This window comes from Hetaerina americana, unplaced genomic scaffold (genome assembly GCF_022747635.1).
Source record: "Hetaerina americana unplaced genomic scaffold, ioHetAmer1.1.p SCAF_6, whole genome shotgun sequence".
NCBI classification, from domain to species: Eukaryota; Metazoa; Arthropoda; class Insecta; order Odonata; family Calopterygidae; genus Hetaerina; species Hetaerina americana.
Window position 1 is genome coordinate 33,107,979 of NW_027287205.1, and position 21,213 is coordinate 33,129,191.

Sequence of the window (21,213 nt, forward strand, 5' to 3'; positions counted from 1 at the left end):
CTTTATGACTGCAGACTTAGCAAGTAAAGAAAAACAGACTGTGGTCATGTGTGACTCACAGCCAGATTCCAAACCTCCAGTTAGGGAATTCCCCCGAGTGTGGATTTTCAAATATGAAGCATCCAAAAACTAGAAACATGCATTTGTAAGGAACTTCCAGAAATATTTTTTCCATTTTTAACAATACATAATATGGGAATGACTATGTATTGGGTTGGGGATGTGGTAGTCCTGGGGTTAGAGCATGAACCCCTAACCTGAGGGCTTCGGTTCAATTCCTGGTGGTACCTCTGGGCACCCTCATTTTCTTCCAAGCTGTGTGATTTTTTGGATAACTGGAAGCACCACAGGGAAAGGAACTAGATCAACAACCACACATACCTTTTAGCATACTACAAGGTGAGCCTTACCATAACCTTAAAACTGACCTTAGAATTGATAACTGTGGTTGGTCTTTATGCATAGCTTTTTAGGTCAGTTTCTTGGCAGGCTTTTAGGCTGTAAAGCATCTCATAAAATAACTGTGATGATTTTGCTCAATCTATCGATGTACACACAGAATATATTGAAACAACAAAAAACTTTCTGATTTGTAAGGACTCTATTTCCATTTACTTAAATATGTTAGATACAGTCTATATTTACACATTACACATGGTATGGTATCACAATTGTCTGTCATTAGACATTTACACTAGCTCCATAGTGGTAGGTTTATATTAATTATGCATGCGAATGTTTAAGAAAACTTAAAAAGAAAAATTCTAACCCATATTATAACAACTCTTTACAATCAGAATAAATATGGCAAATTTCAACTTAAAATAATTTTCTAATCCTAGCTCATGTCTCAGTCTCTTTAACAATACAAAAAATATTTTTAAAACAGATATATTTTTAAAGATATACCTAATTGACAAATCACTTAACTTAAAAAAAACCTTCCTATAACTCTCTTTCAAACTAACATAAACAGCCAATTTTATACAACATAGGTTAATAAATATTAATTATTATTATCACCATTATTTAATATTCCATTTAATTATTTTAAAGGAAGTGGGCATAATGGGATTTCAAGATCACTAACATTTTCCAGGAGAAGTAAGAATTACTACAAGGCATTATTTTATGATCATTTGCTGGATAATACTGCCATCCAGAGAATTAAAGTTTTTCAGCTCTGACACACATAAAAAATAAAACCAATCGAACACACCTTTTATGTGACATTGGAACATTATAATGTGACAGCAATCCATCCACTTAGTCCAATCAACCAAGCTACTTAAATGATATGTCTCTTGTTGTACTGTAAACCTTTCAATTCTTTTGTCTCTCCTATTAAATAAAATTTGATTGTTGAATTTTCGAGCAGATCCCTACTTTTAGTAATATCTGTTCTTTTCGTTTAAACTCTTTCAGCATGAATATGATACTCTAAACTCATTAATAATATGAGTTTGCGATTCACATATTTCATTAACCTTCAGGTAATTTATCTTTGGTTGTAGCTTGTGCCACTGAATTCATGAAAAATATGCTAAAAGATTTTTTAAAAATTTACAACATTACTTGTCATGCTGCCTTTAATGCAAGATTTTGCTTAGGTAGGTAGGTCATGAGAACAATTTTTGCATCTTCCATATACTAAGGCAAAACTGCTTAATACTTTCTCCAAGAAAATATAACACTCAATTTATGACATTCATGAAATATTGGAAGCTTTTTACCAGTAAACTACACTTCTTAGAGCCAAAAAAAATGTCCTAAGGGTTTTTAATCTCTCAACAAAAATAGTATAGCAACTCCACATTCATCACTATCTGAATATGCTCCTCACATGCACTCAAAAATGCACCAATTACTCTTCAAAGAGAAAATCTCATACAATTCTATACTTTGAACCACACGTCTCACAAAAACAGGTACAAATACCCTCAGACATGTTCACCCAATTACAATGATATACCACTAATGCAGTAGGTCCCTCTGTTAAGATTGTTTGATTAATGAATGGTTCAATGCCTTTCATAATCCTTTAAAAATTATATCAGTTTCCAGACTCTTAGCAATTTTCATTGCAATATTTAATAATGGTTTTTTAACCAAAGTCATACGTCATAAACAACTGAGTTTGACCAAGGTAACATCATCCCCTCAAAGGATACTTTCGACACTAAAATATATAGGTATGTTGGACTAACACAAACATGAGGATGTTTGTGTGACTTGGTTTAAAATATAGTCAATGCCAGTGGCCTTAGAGGACTTTATACCAAATGAAACTCGGGAATCATAACTTTGTGAAAATTATCGAGCCCCCTTTTTCACAGCAACTTGGATACATGCCATATTTTGAGTAGCAATCACAATTTCTATTTTTATTCTTTTGCTGTATTGCCCTTGAAACTTAAAAAAGGATAAATGGATGCACAGGTAATTGATTTAGTAGCTGTAGTAATACCGATCCGCAAACGAATAGGTACCATATGGAGGCAGGTCATATCACCTAATCATTACCTGTTGCAGAAATCCTATCCAACATCAACTAGAGATACCATTGTACCGGTGAAAATTAATATCTTAAGAAACATTATGAAGAGCAAAAACTGAGAAAAATAAACTATTATAGGAGCCATAATTGTACATGGAAACTTTAAGATTAATTCTGTATATAAGAAATTACTGGCAAGTACTGGTTGAAGAAGTAGTTCCCAATTAACACAAGGATTCCTACTAAACCTTTTCAGTTTATATTCATTTTCAATCTAATGTAGTCATATTTCATGTTAACATTAATTAAAATATAGCACTGATTTCGAAAACATAGCAGTTGCCTGAATGGAAATATTTGTCTCCAATGTATAAGCATGAAGAGATTTAAAGAAGCAAGGAAAAAAATCTACCTTGACTGGTGAAGTGAGTCATCTCTATGACTTGCTTCACAATTTGCCAATCTGCCAACCACGATTTAAGTGATTAAATTTCATATTTCTGAATCAAAACACGAATGAAAATTCACATTAAGTTTAACTGATACAACATTAATTTCAGTCTCCTTCACATATTCACTAAAGGAGTTGGTGTTCCATCCATTGGTACACTTACATAAATATTTAATATTTGTTTTTGTGGTTTTGGAAAGCATGATACATTTCAGGAATGTGGTGGTAGATATTTCTGTTATCTTGGCAATTATGGGAACCTTAATTAGGAGCTCATTGCGGATGCACACATTTGTAGCATTCTTCTGAACAATTTCTCATATTTGGGGTAATATCGCAGGTATCGGAATATGTTTCAGAGTTGAAAATTTCTGTAGACACAGGCTCTGCCATTTTAACAACTATTGTAAGTCCTGGATAATGCCAAAGTAAGCTTTTGAACTTTCATACATGGGGTAATTCTTATCGTCATAAAATATCCTACGTTTACACTCTATTGTGTAAATTGAGAACAACATGAACCATCACCATGTTATTGGAACTGAAATAGTTTTACAAATCATCTGATGATGTGTACATGATGAAGTTTATTCATTCAAATCTGATGATGCCCTTTGGCCTCAATAGAATTCTTTCCATCTTCTAAATGACTATGCAATGATACCCAAGGATCATTCCATTCTCCTCCCCAAGGTGCATATTATGCATTCTGTTTCTAATGTATTCTTATATTATTAGGTCTGCTGCCACTACTTATGGGCTTTAAGATCAAGACAAAAATTTCTTAACATTGACAAATATATCATATGTACAGCATAAATAACTGTCAGTATGCCCTTGAGCTTCCAACAGCAAAAATTCAAGGCAAAAAACATTCATTGAACAAAGTCTTCCAGTCTTTGCAGCACTTGAAGGATGAACATCCGGAACAAGGGTAACCAACCCATCTCTCCCTAACTCCAATGCATCACTTATCTCACGCTCAGTCTCTCTCTTGGCTGAAGGAACTCTGTGCCATCTTAGTGTGGGGCCAGTGCTGATTTCTCACAATCACCCAAGGATGGCTCGTACCGTGGAACACTTTCGTAATACTCACCGCTGCGGCGTATGCCCTTGATACCCCCCCCTCCGGTACCCACGCCGACTCCTCCACCTACTCCTCCACCCCCAAGGGGCATGGGAGGGATGTCATACTTGATGATGCCATTGCCCTGGGGTCCCGGGCTGTCCGTGGGGGAGGGGGAGGCCCCAAGGACTCTCACCCCTCCATCCTCATCCGCAAAGCGCAGGCAGCCTCTCCTGGGCCACCACACATAGTGCCTGATGCGTACCGCTATGTAGATCAGGACTGCCAACACGAGTGCACACAGCACACTCACAGTGATCAAGATCACAGGCTCTGAGGAAGAGGGAATTGAAGAAATTTTAGGAAATTTGCAAACCCAGAACAACAGTTCCTTTCCCAAGCGATTGCACACTCCTGTTTTCATCACTTTTCAAGATTCAACTTAGATCAGGCACAGAGAAAGCCCCATGACATGCAACTTTATGTAATGCAAACATTTTCACTAAGCTATACGAAAGCCCAAGGACCACAGTGGGATATTTCCTATCTTAAATCATCTTTCTTTTGATTTACTCCTCTGACCTTCTACTAAATCACAACAAAATCAGAATAGAGAGATACTCAAGACATAAGATAGCTATCACAGCAGAAGGGCAAGAGTTATAGCAACAATTTATATGAAAAAACAGCAAAGCTTAAAAGACATTAGGAGAAGAATTGCATTAGAAGAAGAATAATTAACAATGGGGGATTAATTGATGAATTCAATTTGAGGTAAGGACATAACGACTCAGTGAAGGTTTTTAAATATGCATTACATGATTCTGAAAACTACCGTTCCAAGGCAGAAGCTGAGCATAAATTCGAAGCGACTGAGATACAAATATATAGATTATGTATGGAGGATAAAAGACGGATGGATATGAATATTCAATTTATAACATATTTGACATTGCTGGATGAAAGAAAAGAGGGAAGTTGGAACTATATGGAGGTAGGAATTAGTTTAGAGAAAACATGAAATTTTTTTCATACATTTTTGTTCAGTTTCTTTGCCTTGTAAATCAGGTTGTTTTCAGTGTGAATGAGAACACAGCACTAGAATCTCCGATTAAAATTTTATTTTTGAATAATTTTTTCATTTATTTGAAATAAAAAGGTACATGATTAGCCATCCACATGGTACCGCATAATCTATTAGTTGAAAGCCAAATACCATGCCAATAGATGTTTAGCCTCAAACTGACTTGAGCACCTTAATGCCAAGTCTGTATTTGAAAATCAAAGAAATTAAATGGATTCAATCACCAAAAAAAACTGTTTCATGGTTTATCAAAATGCCAACGCAGCCTGAATGATATGAAGAATATCTAAACCACCTTGAATTTGAAACACACTATCAAAGTGTGGTGGTTCAAAGGCATGATAAACGACTCACTGGCAATAATTCTCAAGAGAAATAGTGAATTGATAAACTCAAAAAAAAGGAACCCTCAAAATTTTGAAGTCTAAATATGTGTTAAAAGAACAACATTACTGACAATATGTACCAGGAGAATGTTCTTCATTTAATGAAATGACTGATCCAACACCTCAGGGGAGATTTGGGTCTTCTGACAAAAATTAAGACTAACCAGAAAAAATAGAAAATGCTTCACCCTCTCTTCTATTAGGACTACAGTGTCTTTCCCAAAAATAAGTATCTTTTGTGATTGCCTTTTTCAACTCAAAAGGCATTAGCCATGAAGAGTTTGTTTCTAAGGGATAGACAGCAAATGGTACATTTTATATGAAAGTCCTTGAAAGCTTGCAGATAAAAGTGCAATGCAAAGAGACCTTTGACAACTGGATGCTGCGTCACAACAATGCATCATTCCACACCACCTTCTTCATGACCAAGAACCTACAGCCTTACCAAACTTCAATTTGTTCATAAGAATAAAAAGAAGCTTAAAAGGCAAACATTTTGGATCACTTTGTAACCTCAGAGAAGCCGTTATGAAGTGCCAGAATGAGGCTCCCATCAACGCCTTTCAGGAAGTATACCATGATTAGCAAAGGCCCTGGTATCAATGTGTTGATACATGAGGGTGCTCTTTCGATGAATTTTAGTAATTTGTACTTTAATCTGGAATAAAATTTTTTCCCCGATTCATTCCAGTTATTTTTGGGACAGACCATGCATGGAGTAAAATTCACTACAGAGATTACCATGGATATGGGATCAAAATGAGAAGACGCGAAGGGGAGTTTGGATTTGACAAACAATTAGCTTTGGAAAAGAAAGTTTTCATTCATTACATATGTATATTAGAGTGTAAGTTAAGAAGTTACCTCTTTCAGTGGGATGATTTAAACTAATCTTAGACTCTAAGTCAGTATCACAATATTAAGTGAGATTTTCAGGGATAATGAATCAACTTTCAGTTAATGTATTACATTGCGTTTCAGTTACTGTTTTGCGGAACAAGTTAAAACAGTCAAATTGTACAAAACCAACTCCTTTGGACCATAAAAATATTTTGCTATACAGAGGTCAACAAAAACTACTCTACAAAAGACACATGAGCAAAATGGGTCATGATTCCTACGGGACTCACAGTTTATTTGTATGCTGTCTCTCAACACCTGGGAAAATTGGCATTATATTTGGTTAAAATGAAGAAAACTTGATTTAAATGATCAACCACCTTCTTTAATTAATCATATCCCTATGTATTTTACTTCCCACAGCCAACCCTTTTGCAACTGCTTCTTCATCTCCATAATAGAAAATCTCTCACAATCCTTAAGCAGCATGTAGGTGAAAATTTGTGATATTGTCATATCTGGTAGCTTAAAAAGCTTTGAAACCCTCCATAATCAGCATCAACACTGAACAAAAGTATCGCGGACCACCTCATAACCGTCACACAGCACTATACATAACTTGATGATGAAAAATTTTCTTTTTACTTCCACACTTCAAATGGTGAGATTTAAAATTACCAATTTATAAATTAATAACTTTTGAAAACACAAAAGAATGTTATTTTATAAACCATTTGTTTCTGTCATATGCCTATTTTGCTGGAGTTCAAAAACATTGATATAAATTACCACCGCATTATATACAAGAACAATAAATGCACTGTGTATAATAATAAGGTAGATTTGTTTCTCTACATAGAAGTGGAAGCCATGAGGATGGAATGAGTGACAACATAACATACCTGAGCAAACTGGACAGCAATTTCCATTGATGATAATGGCATGGTCACAGGTGGGAGGTGTTGATGGACAGTTCACCGAGCTACAGCTTTCGACACCTTCAACACACTGGCATTTGCGACATCCATTCCACCAAACATCCTCAGAAGACTTCTCTACACCATCTACATATAGTTAGAGAATGCAAGAAGAGCCCATTATAATCAATCAATATGGTTTAATTTCAAAGAGTTAGTTTGCGACCATCCCTAGAAGTGTCCTAAGCTACATTAAAAACAATTTAGAAGTGAATCAGTCGATATTTCAGAGAATCAAATCCAAAAACAATCTTTGATTGAAATTAGTTTTCACATTCATTAAACTAATTATATCACTCGAAACTATTTCAGCTCTTTAGAGTATATTTATTAAAATTAATCAACCATATTCTGTCTAATATTAATAAATATCTCATACCACCTTCGGTTGACAAAAACAGAACCAGAACAGCAGGATAAAATGCAGGGTATCCCACAAAATTTAACACAGGAACCTCAACAGTTTTGGATGAAAAGAGTTTTTTTATCATTAGAAATTTCTTTTATTTGCTTATAACTCTAAATGTATGCATAATTGGGCAGTAAACACTAGAAGAGCAGGATTATTCCATGTTCTTAAACCCCAATAGTATGCATCCAGGATGAAGCATAATCAGTGATGCAATTCCTTGACAATTACCATGTACATTTTTAATTTAAAAAAATGCGTTTTTCAGACAAAATAACCCAAAGATGACAACGCAAGAGAGTACTGAAGATTCATATTTCCTTATTAGAACACCTATGAAATTCTAAAGATATCAGTATCTCTTACGTCAACAGCCTGATTGTGATTGAACTTAGTAGACATTCTCAGTCCCTTAGATGATCTTAAGACAAAAATAAATTTTCCTTTGTTGCAGAAATGAAAATAGCAAATCAGTAGGTACACTCAGGAGACCCATTGCTACTAAACTACGAAAATTCTTGTCAAATACCATCTACCATAAAAAATCTCTGTATTCAACATTAAGAATGACAGCTGAAACTTTAAAGGGGTTTTTTTCAGCTGGTGGTATTACTCTATCAATGTCTTTTGAAGTAGATTGATATACTATTGACTTGTGCTTAGTTATTTTGGGTGGTTTAAAATTAGTCAGTGTCAGTTTGATAGTCAGCAGTGAATAAGGTCTGTGACTTCATACTGACAGATTGCTAGTACATATTTGTCATGTAACTTCAAAGAGGCTGTACAAGTCATGACAACAGTGCTTTGTCTCACCTGATGAGATGCAAGACAGAGCAGCTTTGGTGACCTCCTCAGAATATACAGACGTAATCCCTTCAGAAGAATGTGGAGGCTCTGAAATGGAAAATGTTGTACTATTACCCATAAAATTATCTTATTGGTAGGCTAGACACCTACTGGTAGTTTAGTACCTCGACCCAGGTACCTTAATCAGGTTACTAGAACAAGAAAAGTACTGGGATAAAGGTTATTGGAAGAGATATAGGTACTTCTCAGTACCTAAGTTCTGAGGCTATATCTGCCAGTATTCCCATTAATCCTAATGGCAAGCCTGAACTCTGTATACAAAATTTTTGGACTGTTCTTGAATGACAATATACTGCGGGAAGGCCACATTAATTTATCAAAGCAAATTAAAAGCATTCTCATACATTTCACAGTATCTTATTTTAGGGCTCTTCCAATCCATCCCTTAGAATATTCAGAATGCAAAACAGGTCAATTATTATCATTGCTGGTAAACCATATGATTCCTCTTCTCTGCCAATTCTAAAGGATTCAAAATTACTTTCAAAGGTGTATTAAATGATTTTTAATTATTTACATAAAAATTAAAAGAATTAACTTCCCTAGCACTTAAAACAATGATAACCATCGTGAATTTCAAAAGGAATGCTTCAGATACTCACGCTAATTATATTAGAACCAAAGCACTCAAAGAAGGGATGAAAAAAATGGGAATAAATTCATACAACAGTCTGCCAAAATATTCAAAACAAATTTACTAATTCAAGGTAAAACAAAATAATTTCTGCAACAGAAAAAGAATTACTCGGGTTCAAGAATTTAGAAATGCAGTACAAATTAACTTAATGTAAAGTTAGGAAGTGCATTTGAAATATGTGTAGACCTTTAACTATTATTGATGTGTCTTTACATCACACACATTAATGATGGTATCAAGATTCATAAGCAATTAAATATTATTGGTAATAGCCCACGGATAAAAATGGTCATTCACTTGACAAGGAGAGAAGGAAATATCCCGGAACATAAAAAAAAACCCCGAGTGTGACTGTGTGCCAAAGAGTTTGTATGGAATGTCATCAGCACTCACCATTGCACCAGCACGTGGGGCAGCCTCTATCATCCTGCATGTATCCATGGAGACAGGGGCCAGCGCAGAGGAGGAGGACTCCATGTGACGTCGACTCAATGAGTGAGCCCGTGCTCGCATCCGGAGATCCATCCATGTGAACGGGGGATGAGAAAAGCATACGCTTGCACTTGTTGCACTTGCAGACAGGGCAGCCATGGCGGTTGGTGCGCAAGCCATGTGCACAGCTCTTCTTGCATGAGGAGAGGGAGGGGCAGTGCGAAGATCGAGCACACTCGCAGAGTTTGTTGCCGAGGTCATCCTCAGCATAGCCATGTGGGCAGTCCAGCTTACATTCCTCTGTTGACACCATCATTTCGTTCATTCATTTGCAAAAATACACATAATAATTAAATAATGAACTGCAGCAAACAAGAGTAAATATGCATTCAGAAAGCAAAACTCAAGAAGCAGAAGCATCAATGGTAAAGCTTCTGCTGTACCACCTCTTCTCCCTCCCAAACACAACCCTTCCCTGCCCCTTTCTCAAGAATAATGCTTCACTGGGTTCAAAACTACATTACTAACAAAGATAGAAAGACTAATCTAATATTGAAAACATTTATGAAAGTGTTCTAATAATATTTCATCTGATATATCTTCATGCCTTGCAGCTTACCAGGACCACTAAACATAAGGTCATATGAACAGTGCCATAATGCATTTATTTATGTCATTGTTAAACTTCAATAATATCGACAGAGTTCATTTCAGTTATCATATCATTCTTATGTGATGAAATTTAGGTGTAGACTTTGTCAAATTCCAAAGAAACTGCGGGAGATGCCGCAACAGTAACTTTTAACGGAGTCATCCGCTAATGTGCATTTCAATGCAACAATTTCAGAGCGTAAAAATCATTCGCCTTGACTGGGACTCGAACCCAGATCCCTCAATATTCGGTCGAGTGCTTTAGCCACTTAAGCTACCGAGGCGTCCTCTTAAACTCTGAAATTTTGGGGCTTTTAAAGGAACTAGATGTTATGACGAAATACCGTACATACAATGTCACATGTATTCGTAGTCGTGTGCGAGGCGCCACTGTCCACGAGGTTAAAGCCAACTTTAAACACGTATGGTGTTTTCCCTTTGACAAATTCCAAAGAAACTGCGGGAGATGCCGCAACAGTAACTTTTAACGGAGTCATCCGCTAATGTGCATTTCAATGCAACAATTTCAGAGCGTAAAAATCATTCGCCTTGACTGGGACTCGAACCCAGATCCCTCAATATTCGGTCGAGTGCTTTAGCCACTTAAATGCAAAATTTCAGAGTTTAAGAGGACGCCTCGGTAGCTTAAGTGGCTAAAGCACTCGACCGAATATTGAGGGATCTGGGTTCGAGTCCCAGTCAAGGCGAATGATTTTTACGCTCTGAAATTGTTGCATTGAAATGCACATTAGCGGATGACTCCGTTAAAAGTTACTGTTGCGGCATCTCCCGCAGTTTCTTTGGAATTTGTCAAAGGGAAAACACCATACGTGTTTAAAGTTGGCTTTAACCTCGTGGACAGTGGCGCCTCGCGCACGACTACGAATACATGTGACATTGTATGTACGGTATTTCGTCATAACATCTAGTTCCTTTAAAAGCCCCAAAATTTCAGAGTTTAAGAGGACGCCTCGGTAGCTTAAGTGGCTAAAGCACTCGACCGAATATTGAGGGATCTGGGTTCGAGTCCCAGTCAAGGCGAATGATTTTTACGCTCTGAAATTGTTGCTGTAGACTTTGTATTTATATGGTTATTATAGTATTGATGCACAAACATTTTTATTTGCATAAATTAATTTGTAAATACATTGATGAACTTTAGCTAACCTACCTGCTTTACACTGACAGAGGAAGCATCCATCCTTGTCCTTAACAAAGCCCTGGTGACACCTTAGTGAACACTGGGTCAATGATGGGCAGTGTGGTGGAAGGGTGACCACAGATGTGCCTGAGGAATCAATGAAATACAAAATAGATATTAGTAGATGAAAAAACTAACATAAAAAGTGCTTAAAATACTTTTTGCTAAAATACTTCTCTGCCAATTCAGGGTATGCATTTTAATTACCCAGAACACATATTTCAAAGAAGGAAGTATCCTATGAAGGATAGAAAAATTTCTGCTGTCATTAGTTGTCAGTTGGCTTCGTGATGTGGCGGGAGAAAGGTACGATGCCGATATTAAAAAGCTGCTTACAAGGATGCAAAAAGTGATTGATTGTCAAGGCGACTTTGTAGAAAAGTAGCTAAATGCTCAACCTTTCCAACAATGTACGCAAAGTTGAGAATAACTTTGATTTTTCATGAAAAAAATAGGGGATTCGAATCGCCTTCATATAATCAATGCATTACTAATATGAATTATTTAATCGAATTCATTAATTAAAATCATCATACAAAATAATTAATATGTAATTAATGAATTTTTACAATAAGATTAACAATGTATATATTTATCCATTAGTTTATTATCCAGATACCCTTAGCTGGACTACTACTAACTAGGCCCGATAGAGCAAGGGAGAGGGTGGTCTGGGAGAGAAATCCAAAGAAGGCAGAAAATATGGCCCAGGGCATACCTAGTGGCAATGGAATATTGAAGGCTGATAGAGAGGAGAATTTTGGATAAGAAAGGATAGGGGTGGCAAAGATTAGACACACCAAATGGAATGAGGTGAGAGAAGAATCAGGCATTGAAAGTTTGTCATAAAATATTGAAAAATCCATTAAATTGATCTTGTTAAAAATAGAACTGTTGCCATGGAATCTTACATCAGCGAACTAAAAATACATTTTTTTTAAATGGTGGATGTTTGCGTATGTTCTGAAATTTCCTTGCATGTAAGGGAAATTTTCATCGTTAAACTGTGCCATTAAAAATTGGGAGGGAGTGGAATTGAAAAAAACTACTCATAAGTTTGAACGAAGTTAAGTTCGGGGAAAAATGCCATGCCAGCACGCACTCGCACATACACACCATCCACTATGAAAAATGCGTGAGACACGAAAGAAAACAAAAAAAACAGAGCGACTGGACTTAGGTTCAACTGAGGCAAACGTCACCGCTGGGAGCAGACTCACTGTCGCAAACGGGGCAGCACTCCCCGGCCACGTGCCTCGGGTTGATGCACGACGTGTGGCACATGTAAGCGTGGCATTTCTTGCGGCCGTCCTCGCAGCGGCAAGTGGTACACGGGTCTTCCCGCCACTCGTCTCCATTGGCCAGGATGGCTCCGCTAAGTGCGTCGACACAGCCACCTGGGACGTGGGACATCATGGCGGCGGGTGCCGGAGGCAGCACGACTGGCGGGTGATGAAGTCTGGGTGATCCTTTAGGAGGGAATAAAATAGAGAGTAGATGAGGGAAAGGAAGACACAGCCGAAGGTAAACGACTAACACGAATCACAAAAATCACAACAAGAAGATTAATGGGCGCCGAAAAGTTTTTGAACTATTCACAATATGGCAATGGCAACGGCATATGGCAATTAGAATTAAACTTAAAAAAGGAAAAAGAACAATTCCCTCCCAAATGACCACTGCATCAGGAACGTCGAAAGAGTAGATTCAATTAAATAGCATTAGGAAGGGGAAAAAATAGAGAGTACTCGTAGATATAGTAGAGGTGTGAATTTCACAAGCCGTCGGGCATAGTACTGGATGAACTCTACCATCACCATCCAAACCGACCTTCGGGTTAATTACTGTGTTTATGTTTTTTAATAATTGTACAACAAAATGCATAATAAATAATGTATATAGTAACCAGCAATTAATAAAATTTTTGATGTTACATTCCTGGTGTGCAACCACCCCCTTGCTGCACACCCTAGCGGTAATTTGCAGGGTAGCATGTAGATAGATAGCTATTCTAGTATTTAATCGAGTCTACACTTTCTATTTCAGTATTCCTGATGCTGTATGCGTTCGGGAGGGAACTACTGCTTTAAAAAATTCATCACCATCCACTTTTTAAAGTTTAATTCTAATTTAAAGTGTTGGATGAGGTTTATTCAAACAAAAACGAGAAAAATGAGATTCACGAGAATCAAGATGATCAAGATAAAAGTTAAGGTTGGAGGGAATAAACTCGAGTGGGTGGTATAAATTCTGCAGATATTTGTGTGGGGTGTTTCGGAAAATGTAGAAGTTGAGTTGTGAATTTAAAGAGTCGGAGACAGAATGAAATGTTACGTAGAGACATTGGAAGATACCTTAGTAATTACTAAGTCTTCGTCTTTTAAGCAGGAAGATTTCGTAGATCAGAGTCTTCTGATGTGTGTGTGCCGAGAAGATCGAAGAAAATACGTTGGATGAAGAGGCAGACACAACGACGAAGTTTTGTGCACAGATGGAGATGAGAGGATATTGCTGGGTGAATTCTGAAGAAAGCAAGAAACGTGGATGGGGGAGATATTGAGTGACCTCGGAGGCTGAGAAAGAAGAGACAAAGTTCGGTAAAATGGGGAGATAAAGGAAGAGAATAGAATTTCTGGAGGGTGTTCGGATGGGAGTATGAAGAACAGCAAAAAATAATGAAGGTAAAATAGTAAGAAATATTTATTCTTATTTAAGGTAAAATAGATGTTAAGACTGGAGGAAGTTTAAACGATATACCATCCGTCTACATAACAGTTGTTTGAGACCGTCGACAACCAAAATTCAATAGGTAGACCTCGCGGTATGATAATTGCCATAGGAGAGTTTCAATCCTACTATTCCCTCAATCTGTTCGGGGATGCAAACGTTTGCCTCCATTTGGTTTCCACTAACGGAAGGAGATAAATAAACCATTTACAGGGTACGTACTACGATTTCTAATTGTCTGAAGGTAGACATTTGCGCGGCAAGAATTACAGAAAGGTGAAACCGATCGGTATGTCGCCACGAACTTTACAGCAATGACTTAACATCGCTCTGATAGGCAGGAATACCTGTCAGTCACCCAATACCAATACAATGAACATTTTAATGAGCAAGTTCTTATCTGATTTTGATCTTTTGTGCACCGTTTTTGTTTCAATTAAAATAATGAAAAAGCTCGATTGAACTTACAGAAATGCTTAGAAAATAATCACAAATTGAGGAAGGATGTTGCAAAATGGTAATTGTGATACGAGTATCCCGTTTTCGAAAAATATCGTGTTGTTTCTTCTCAAGACTTTTCAAAATATTGCTTATGATGTTATACATACTAATTATATGAAATGACTGCGTATATAGAATGTATGCAAAGAATGCAATGCATGTATATAACATGCAAAAAATATTATGCATGCGTGTGTCCGTCATAGGGCCTCTATGTTTACGGTAGGCCCACTTACGTGGAAATCGACTGACTACAAAGTGTTGAAAAAATATGTCTTCTGTAAAAACTTTTAGAATCCTTCACATTTTTAATCAATGTGTCGTTTGTTCAACTTAGATAAAACCCAAAAGCAAACCTATGCAATGGTGGGTAGAAATAAATACCTACGATCTATCTACTTCCAACATACCTCGTACATATATTCAGAAATGGACGCCATTGCAATGTTGGAAAAGTTCTGTAATAGCCGCCCTCATCTGTTAAGAAACTTTCGATTCTAAAATCATCCGTACATGCTCAGGAACATGTAATGGCGAATCGCTATCGTCGTATTTCTTCGTAACGCCGATGCATTCCTCTCCGAAGTGCGTGAAGTGCCATGAAATTCGACAACAATGGGCGCCATTTAACTCGAAACGAATGGATTGAAAAGTTACCCAACAGACGCCCAGGTTTGGAAACCATTCCGTATTACGCTCGGTATTCAAGTTGTCATTAATCTTGTCTTTGCGTAGCTGTCACAGATCCACTCCTTTTTGTGAATGCTTCCTTTTCAAATGAATTTTTTCCAACTTCCCCACCGTCGCTCCCAGGTTCGCCGAAAACACAGTCCAAACAAGTGAATTCGCTGAATGCATTTCCTGTTTCCTTCTCTGAAGTTCACCTTAGTCATTACTTATCCCACGAGAATCTTATTATTTTCATTTAATAATGATTTACATTCATTCCGTCTTCTATTTCATTCAGCTTACACTGTGAAAACATGATTGACCCACCTTTAATCTCATCCGTGATTCTGACTCATCTCCCTACCTATTCCCATCCTAAACCCAAACCCTTTCCATGATTCTATAACCTTATTTTCCCCGCGAATCGTTCAAAAGTAACTGACGACAAGGAGAAACTCTGTCCCACACCCATCCCTAGAAATCATTCAACCCGATTCTCCCACAGCTTCCTTTCATTGTGGTTTTGTGAAAATGTTTCGGATATGATGTTTTTATCCTTTCTGTACAACTCCTGAAATCTTTCATCAACTTGGATCACTCTATGGTGTAGAAAATTCGTTCGAAAAACGCTGTCGATTATAAATCGTCAATCTGGAAATTGAAACTCTCTAGTCTAATATCTGGAGCGCAGCGCGTTCCCACCCCTTCCTAAAGCTGAAAATTACTTTCACCGATTCATATTATGACTTCTCAATCACTAACCTGATAGTGACCCTCAGTTTACTTATCCTCCGCACAAAATTAAACTTTTGGTCCACTTATCCGATACCTGTCCCATGAAACCGCTTGGGCTTCAAGTAATGAAAAAGTACGAGGGTCATCCGGAAAGTAGTACCCGTTCGTGCCGCATGAAGTGCTGACGACGCGAGTAGCCGCTGGACGAGGTCAGATAGCTTCAGTGGCTTGTCTGCCTTCTCTGAGCCAAGTTGCGTGACGCTAGCATTGCCTGTGTTGTTTCTGTGATTGTTTACAATGTTTAAAAAAATTGAGAACGCCGCCAGTTGTGAAGTGAGGGCAGTGATTAAATTCCTCAATGCAAGAAACGTTCGCCCATGTGATATTCATCGCCAATTAAAGGAGGTGTATGGAGACAATGTAATGGACGAGTCGTCTGTTCGGCGGTGGTGTCGCAACTTCAACATGGGGAGGGGGAACACACACGACGATGAGCGTTCGGGTAGACCGTCTGTCATTACAGACCAACTGGTGAGCTCAGTTGACGAATTCGTGAGGAACGATCGGCGCGTCACAATTGATGACATCTGTGAGCATTTTCCCAATGTTTCTCGAACAATTGTTCATGAAATTGTTAAACACCATCTGCATTATGCAAAAATTTGTGCAAGATGGGTCCCTCGCGTATCTCAATGAGCTGGCGGCGAAGGACTATGCAGCAGGAATACAGAAACTTGTCACACGTTATGACAAATGCCTTAATTTGCTTGGAGATTATGTTGAGAAGTAGTTTAAAATATCCTCTTTCAAATAAAATTTTTTATGTTTGTTAATATTTACTTTTGTGTCTTTATTTCACGAACGGGTACTACTTTCCGGATGACCCTCGTAACTGAGCCCGTTTACATTTTATCTACATATATACAAGATATATGTACATACATACAACACACACACACACATATATATATATATATATATATATATATGATTCTGAAGACGACAGCCGTGCTGTCGAAACGTAAAATAACAAATTGTGAGTGTCCTTTCTTTGTGTCTCTATATTCTAAAAATCTACATCTGTGTTTTTATATATTTGTGTGTCGCCGATGAGCGTTCCATTTCGAAGATATTTTATATATATATATATATATATATATATATATATATAAATATATATATATATATATATATATATATATAAATATATATATATATATATATATATATATATATATATATATATATATATATATATATATATATATATATATATATATATATATATATATATATATATATATATAAAGGAGAGTGTTTGTTTGTATGTATGTAATTTGTTTACTTTTTTGCTGTCATAGAAACAGCATTTTTCCAACTATGCTAGCAGGATACTTTTGCAAGAACACTATTGTATTCAGAATTGCCGAGATATTATATGTGGAATACATCAAGGAAAGTCTTTTGTAGAAGAAAAATGGGCAACTTTGATCCTGAGAATAATATTTATTCATGTGACGCATTGGGCCGAGTCTAGACAGTCCATCCTAACAATGCCGAATGTTATTTTTTAAGAATGCTTCCACATACCATTAGAGGACCTCGCTCATTTGCAGAATTAAGAACGGTAAACGGAAAAATATGTGAGACATTCAGAGAAGCTTGCCAGAATTTAGGGTTGCTAGAAGGAGATCAACACTGGGATGACTCATTGCGAGAGGCCAGTTTGATTTCTCTTCCAGGACAAATCCGAATTTTGTTTGCCATCATAATAACCTCCTGTAATCCGTCTAACCCAAAAACATTATGGGAAAAATATAAAGAATCAATGAGTGAGTATATACTGGCTAAAGTTCGAAGTGAAAATCCTACATTGGATATTAGGTTTAACTCCGACATTTTTAATAAAACTTTGATTATTTTGGAGGAAAAGTTTATCACCATGGTTAACAAGACTTTAGTGGAACTCGGTCTTTTTGCACCGGTACAAGATCAACAGGGTGTATTTTATCCAGATTATATACGTGAAACTAGCTACAATGTCTTAGACTTAGAAGCATACTATACATCGCGGATAAAAAGCCACTTCTTAATGAAGATCAGAAATCCGCGTACGAAACAAAAATGGATCAAGTAGATAAACAAGAAGGAGGTATCATTTTTCTTGATGCTGCTGGTGGCATGGGAAAAACATTTTAAATTAATTTAGTTCTCGCTGAAATCAGGGTTCATGGAGAAATTGCTCTAGCCGTTGCATCTTCAGGTATTGCAGCGACATTAATGGAAGGAGGAAGAACAGCCCACTCTGCCCTTAAGTTGCCACTTAATATTTCCCGACAAGAAAATCCCACATGTCATATAAATAAAACAAGCGGCCAGGCACAAGTTCTTATAGAATGTAAATTGATACTATGGGATGAGTGTACGATGGCTCATAAAAAATCTCTCGAGGCCCTTAACGCAACACTTCAAGATTTTAGAGGAAACTGCAGTTTAATGGGAGGAGCTCTGGTATTCCTGTGTGGAGACTTCCGTCAAACCCTGCCTGTCATTCCAAAATCGACTCCAGCCGATGAAATTTATGCCTGTTTAAAACATTCTGTTCTATGGAATCATGTCCAAGAAATTAGCCTTAAACAAAACATGCGAATCCTCTTAAGAGATGGGAATGCTCAAAATTTTTCAAATAAACTTTTGGAGATTGGAGAAGATAGATTAGTTATTGAAGCATCTGGTATGATAAAATTGTCATCAGATTTATGTGTATCGGTGAAAACTGTCCGCGATATGATACAAGCAGTCTATCCTAACGTTAATCAAAATTATAAAAATTTAGAATGGTTGCGAGAAAGAGCCATTCTTGCTCCTAAGAACGATGATGTTAATGAAATTAACAAGGAGATACTAGCCATGCTGCCAGGAGACGTGATTGAATATAAATCGGTTGATACCGTAGTGGATGCTGACGAAGCCGTCAATTATCCAACGAAATTCCTAAATTCACTTGATCCAGCTGGATTGCCACAACATCGCCTTATACTTAAAGTAGGATCTCCAATCATTTTATTGCGAAATTTAGATCCACCAAAACTCTGCAATGGCACACGATTTTGTGTGACAAAATTAATGAAAAATATAATCCAGGCAGTCATTTTAACTGGAAAAGGAAAAGGTGAAATAATTTTTATTCCACGGATACCTCTAATCCCAACTGATCTTCCCTTCAACTTTAAAAGATTACAGTTTCCAGTCCGGGTAGCTTTTTCAATTACCATTAATAAATCACAGGGACAGTCTTTAAAGTTTTGTGGTGTTGATCTAAGATCGCCATGTTTTAGCCACGGGCAACTTTATGTTGCTTGCTCCAGAGTAGGTTCGCCTAAAAATTTATATATTCTTTCTCCTGGATATGAAACAAAAAATGTAGTTTATAAACAGGTGTTAAATAAAAAAGATTCTTAAATTTGTATGGAGTAGTGTATTATTGTACTTTATAATTTGTTGTTTTTATTTATGTAGTATATTTATATTACTGTTTCTCCCTAACCCGTGCAAAGCCGGGTATTCAGCTAGTATATATATATATATGACGCCACTACTTCCACTCCGCTAATTCACCTACGCGCTCTTCAGTGATTTCTAGAAACTAGGGAGTACACTCTGTCCCACCCTGTACCTACACAGATACATATTCTTAACCTATATTCAGAATCAGATCACTTCAGTGGTTTCATACCACTAGACAAGACGAGAACAAGACGAGTTCAACACACTCAGTTCAAAGAAACTACGGGAAATACCGAAGCAATAACTTGATAGGAGTGTGTACACGCACCTCTTCCGACTACCTCTAGACATTATATGTGCGGTATTTCGTCAGATAATCTCATTCATTCAAATCTTTCAAAATTCAGCGTAATAGGACGTTCCCCTAGTCCAACTGGCTGAAGAACATGATCGCAAAATCGAAGGATTCGGATTGGTCGAAGCAGCGGAGGTAGAGGGCGTGAGGGTGGAAATTTTCATATACAGTTAAACCACACTTTTCAAACTTTCCACCTGTAAACCACATCTTTCGGACTGAAGGTCTGTTTGAAATATGATGGTAGAGTTCATTCAATACTAATCCCACAGGCGTGTGAAATTCATACATCAGGGTTGGGGGGCCAGTTTCTTTCCCTGCGCTGGCTATGGTTTCCCAAAAAGACCTAATACCCGACAAACTACTTAACTCGGGTGAATCCGAGGGTGCCCAGAGACGTCCCCGGGATTCCCACCCGGGCCATCCAGTCAGTAGTCCAACGTAGTCCAACCTGGAGTACCACATCCCCATTTACATAACTGAACTAAATAATTTTATAAACGCTTCTACACAAAGGAAGCTCTAATGTAGAAAACCTTGGCTTTGAAGTTAATCGCACTAATTTTGACACCACGACGGACTCCACCGTAGATAATTTTGTGCTCTGGACAAAATAAGTTGTTCCCGCCCTTTGAATGGCTACGGGTTCGAATCCTGCCTAAGCGGAGTGGCTTTTCCCAGGAGGAAAAGTCACGTAGTGGAGCATTCTCAACGGCACAACATACGGGTTCTTTTCTCCACTATAACTAAGGTTGCTGCTGAACGGTCTGGCAACACCGTTTGATTGTTGGGGTAGTTGGGGTGCAGGTTGGGGACTGGGGTGCTTGCAGGTCCGGTTCCCTCGCGACTTTCTACAAAGAGCTGAGGGTGTGTGGGGGTGGGTGTTCCGATGGGTTGTGGTGAAATCCAAAGGGTGATGGGAGGGAAGGTCCCGCAGCGCCCGCGGACACATAGCTCCATCGGCAGGGGCCGGGGGGAGGGCGGGCTGGCGTAATGCGAAGCGCTGGTGGGACACACGCGGCTTCGCAATCCATCTCCCTCCCTCACACGGCTGGAAAGGGCGAGGCGGGGGAGGGGCTGCGGCTTATAAAGGTCACATCGCCACCCGCGCCGGTATGAAATGAATGTCCGCGCGCGAGCATTAATCCATTAAAACCGCGTTAACTGTTGCCCTCCCAACCGCATTCGATCGCGAATTTGGGTCAGCCTCTCTCTTTCTCT

The 21,213-nt window shown here is 37.8% G+C and overlaps 1 protein-coding gene across 1 annotated transcript in view; it reads right to left on the reverse strand.

The window, feature by feature from the left end:
• Positions 1 to 582: 582 nt before the first annotated feature.
• The window catches only part of LOC139695501 (uncharacterized), a 321,860-nt gene continuing 301,229 nt past the window's right edge, over positions 583 to 21,213 (reverse strand). Inside the window, exons 4-9 of the mRNA XM_071594295.1 lie at positions 12,719 to 12,967; positions 11,469 to 11,585; positions 9,608 to 9,946; positions 8,524 to 8,604; positions 7,227 to 7,388; positions 583 to 4,347 (exon numbers count right to left, since the gene is read on the reverse strand). Of these exons, the coding sequence (XP_071450396.1) occupies positions 3,968 to 4,347; positions 7,227 to 7,388; positions 8,524 to 8,604; positions 9,608 to 9,946; positions 11,469 to 11,585; positions 12,719 to 12,967 (1,328 nt within the window). The 3' untranslated portion in view covers positions 583 to 3,967. The remainder of the gene's footprint in view (positions 4,348 to 7,226; positions 7,389 to 8,523; positions 8,605 to 9,607; positions 9,947 to 11,468; positions 11,586 to 12,718; positions 12,968 to 21,213) is intronic.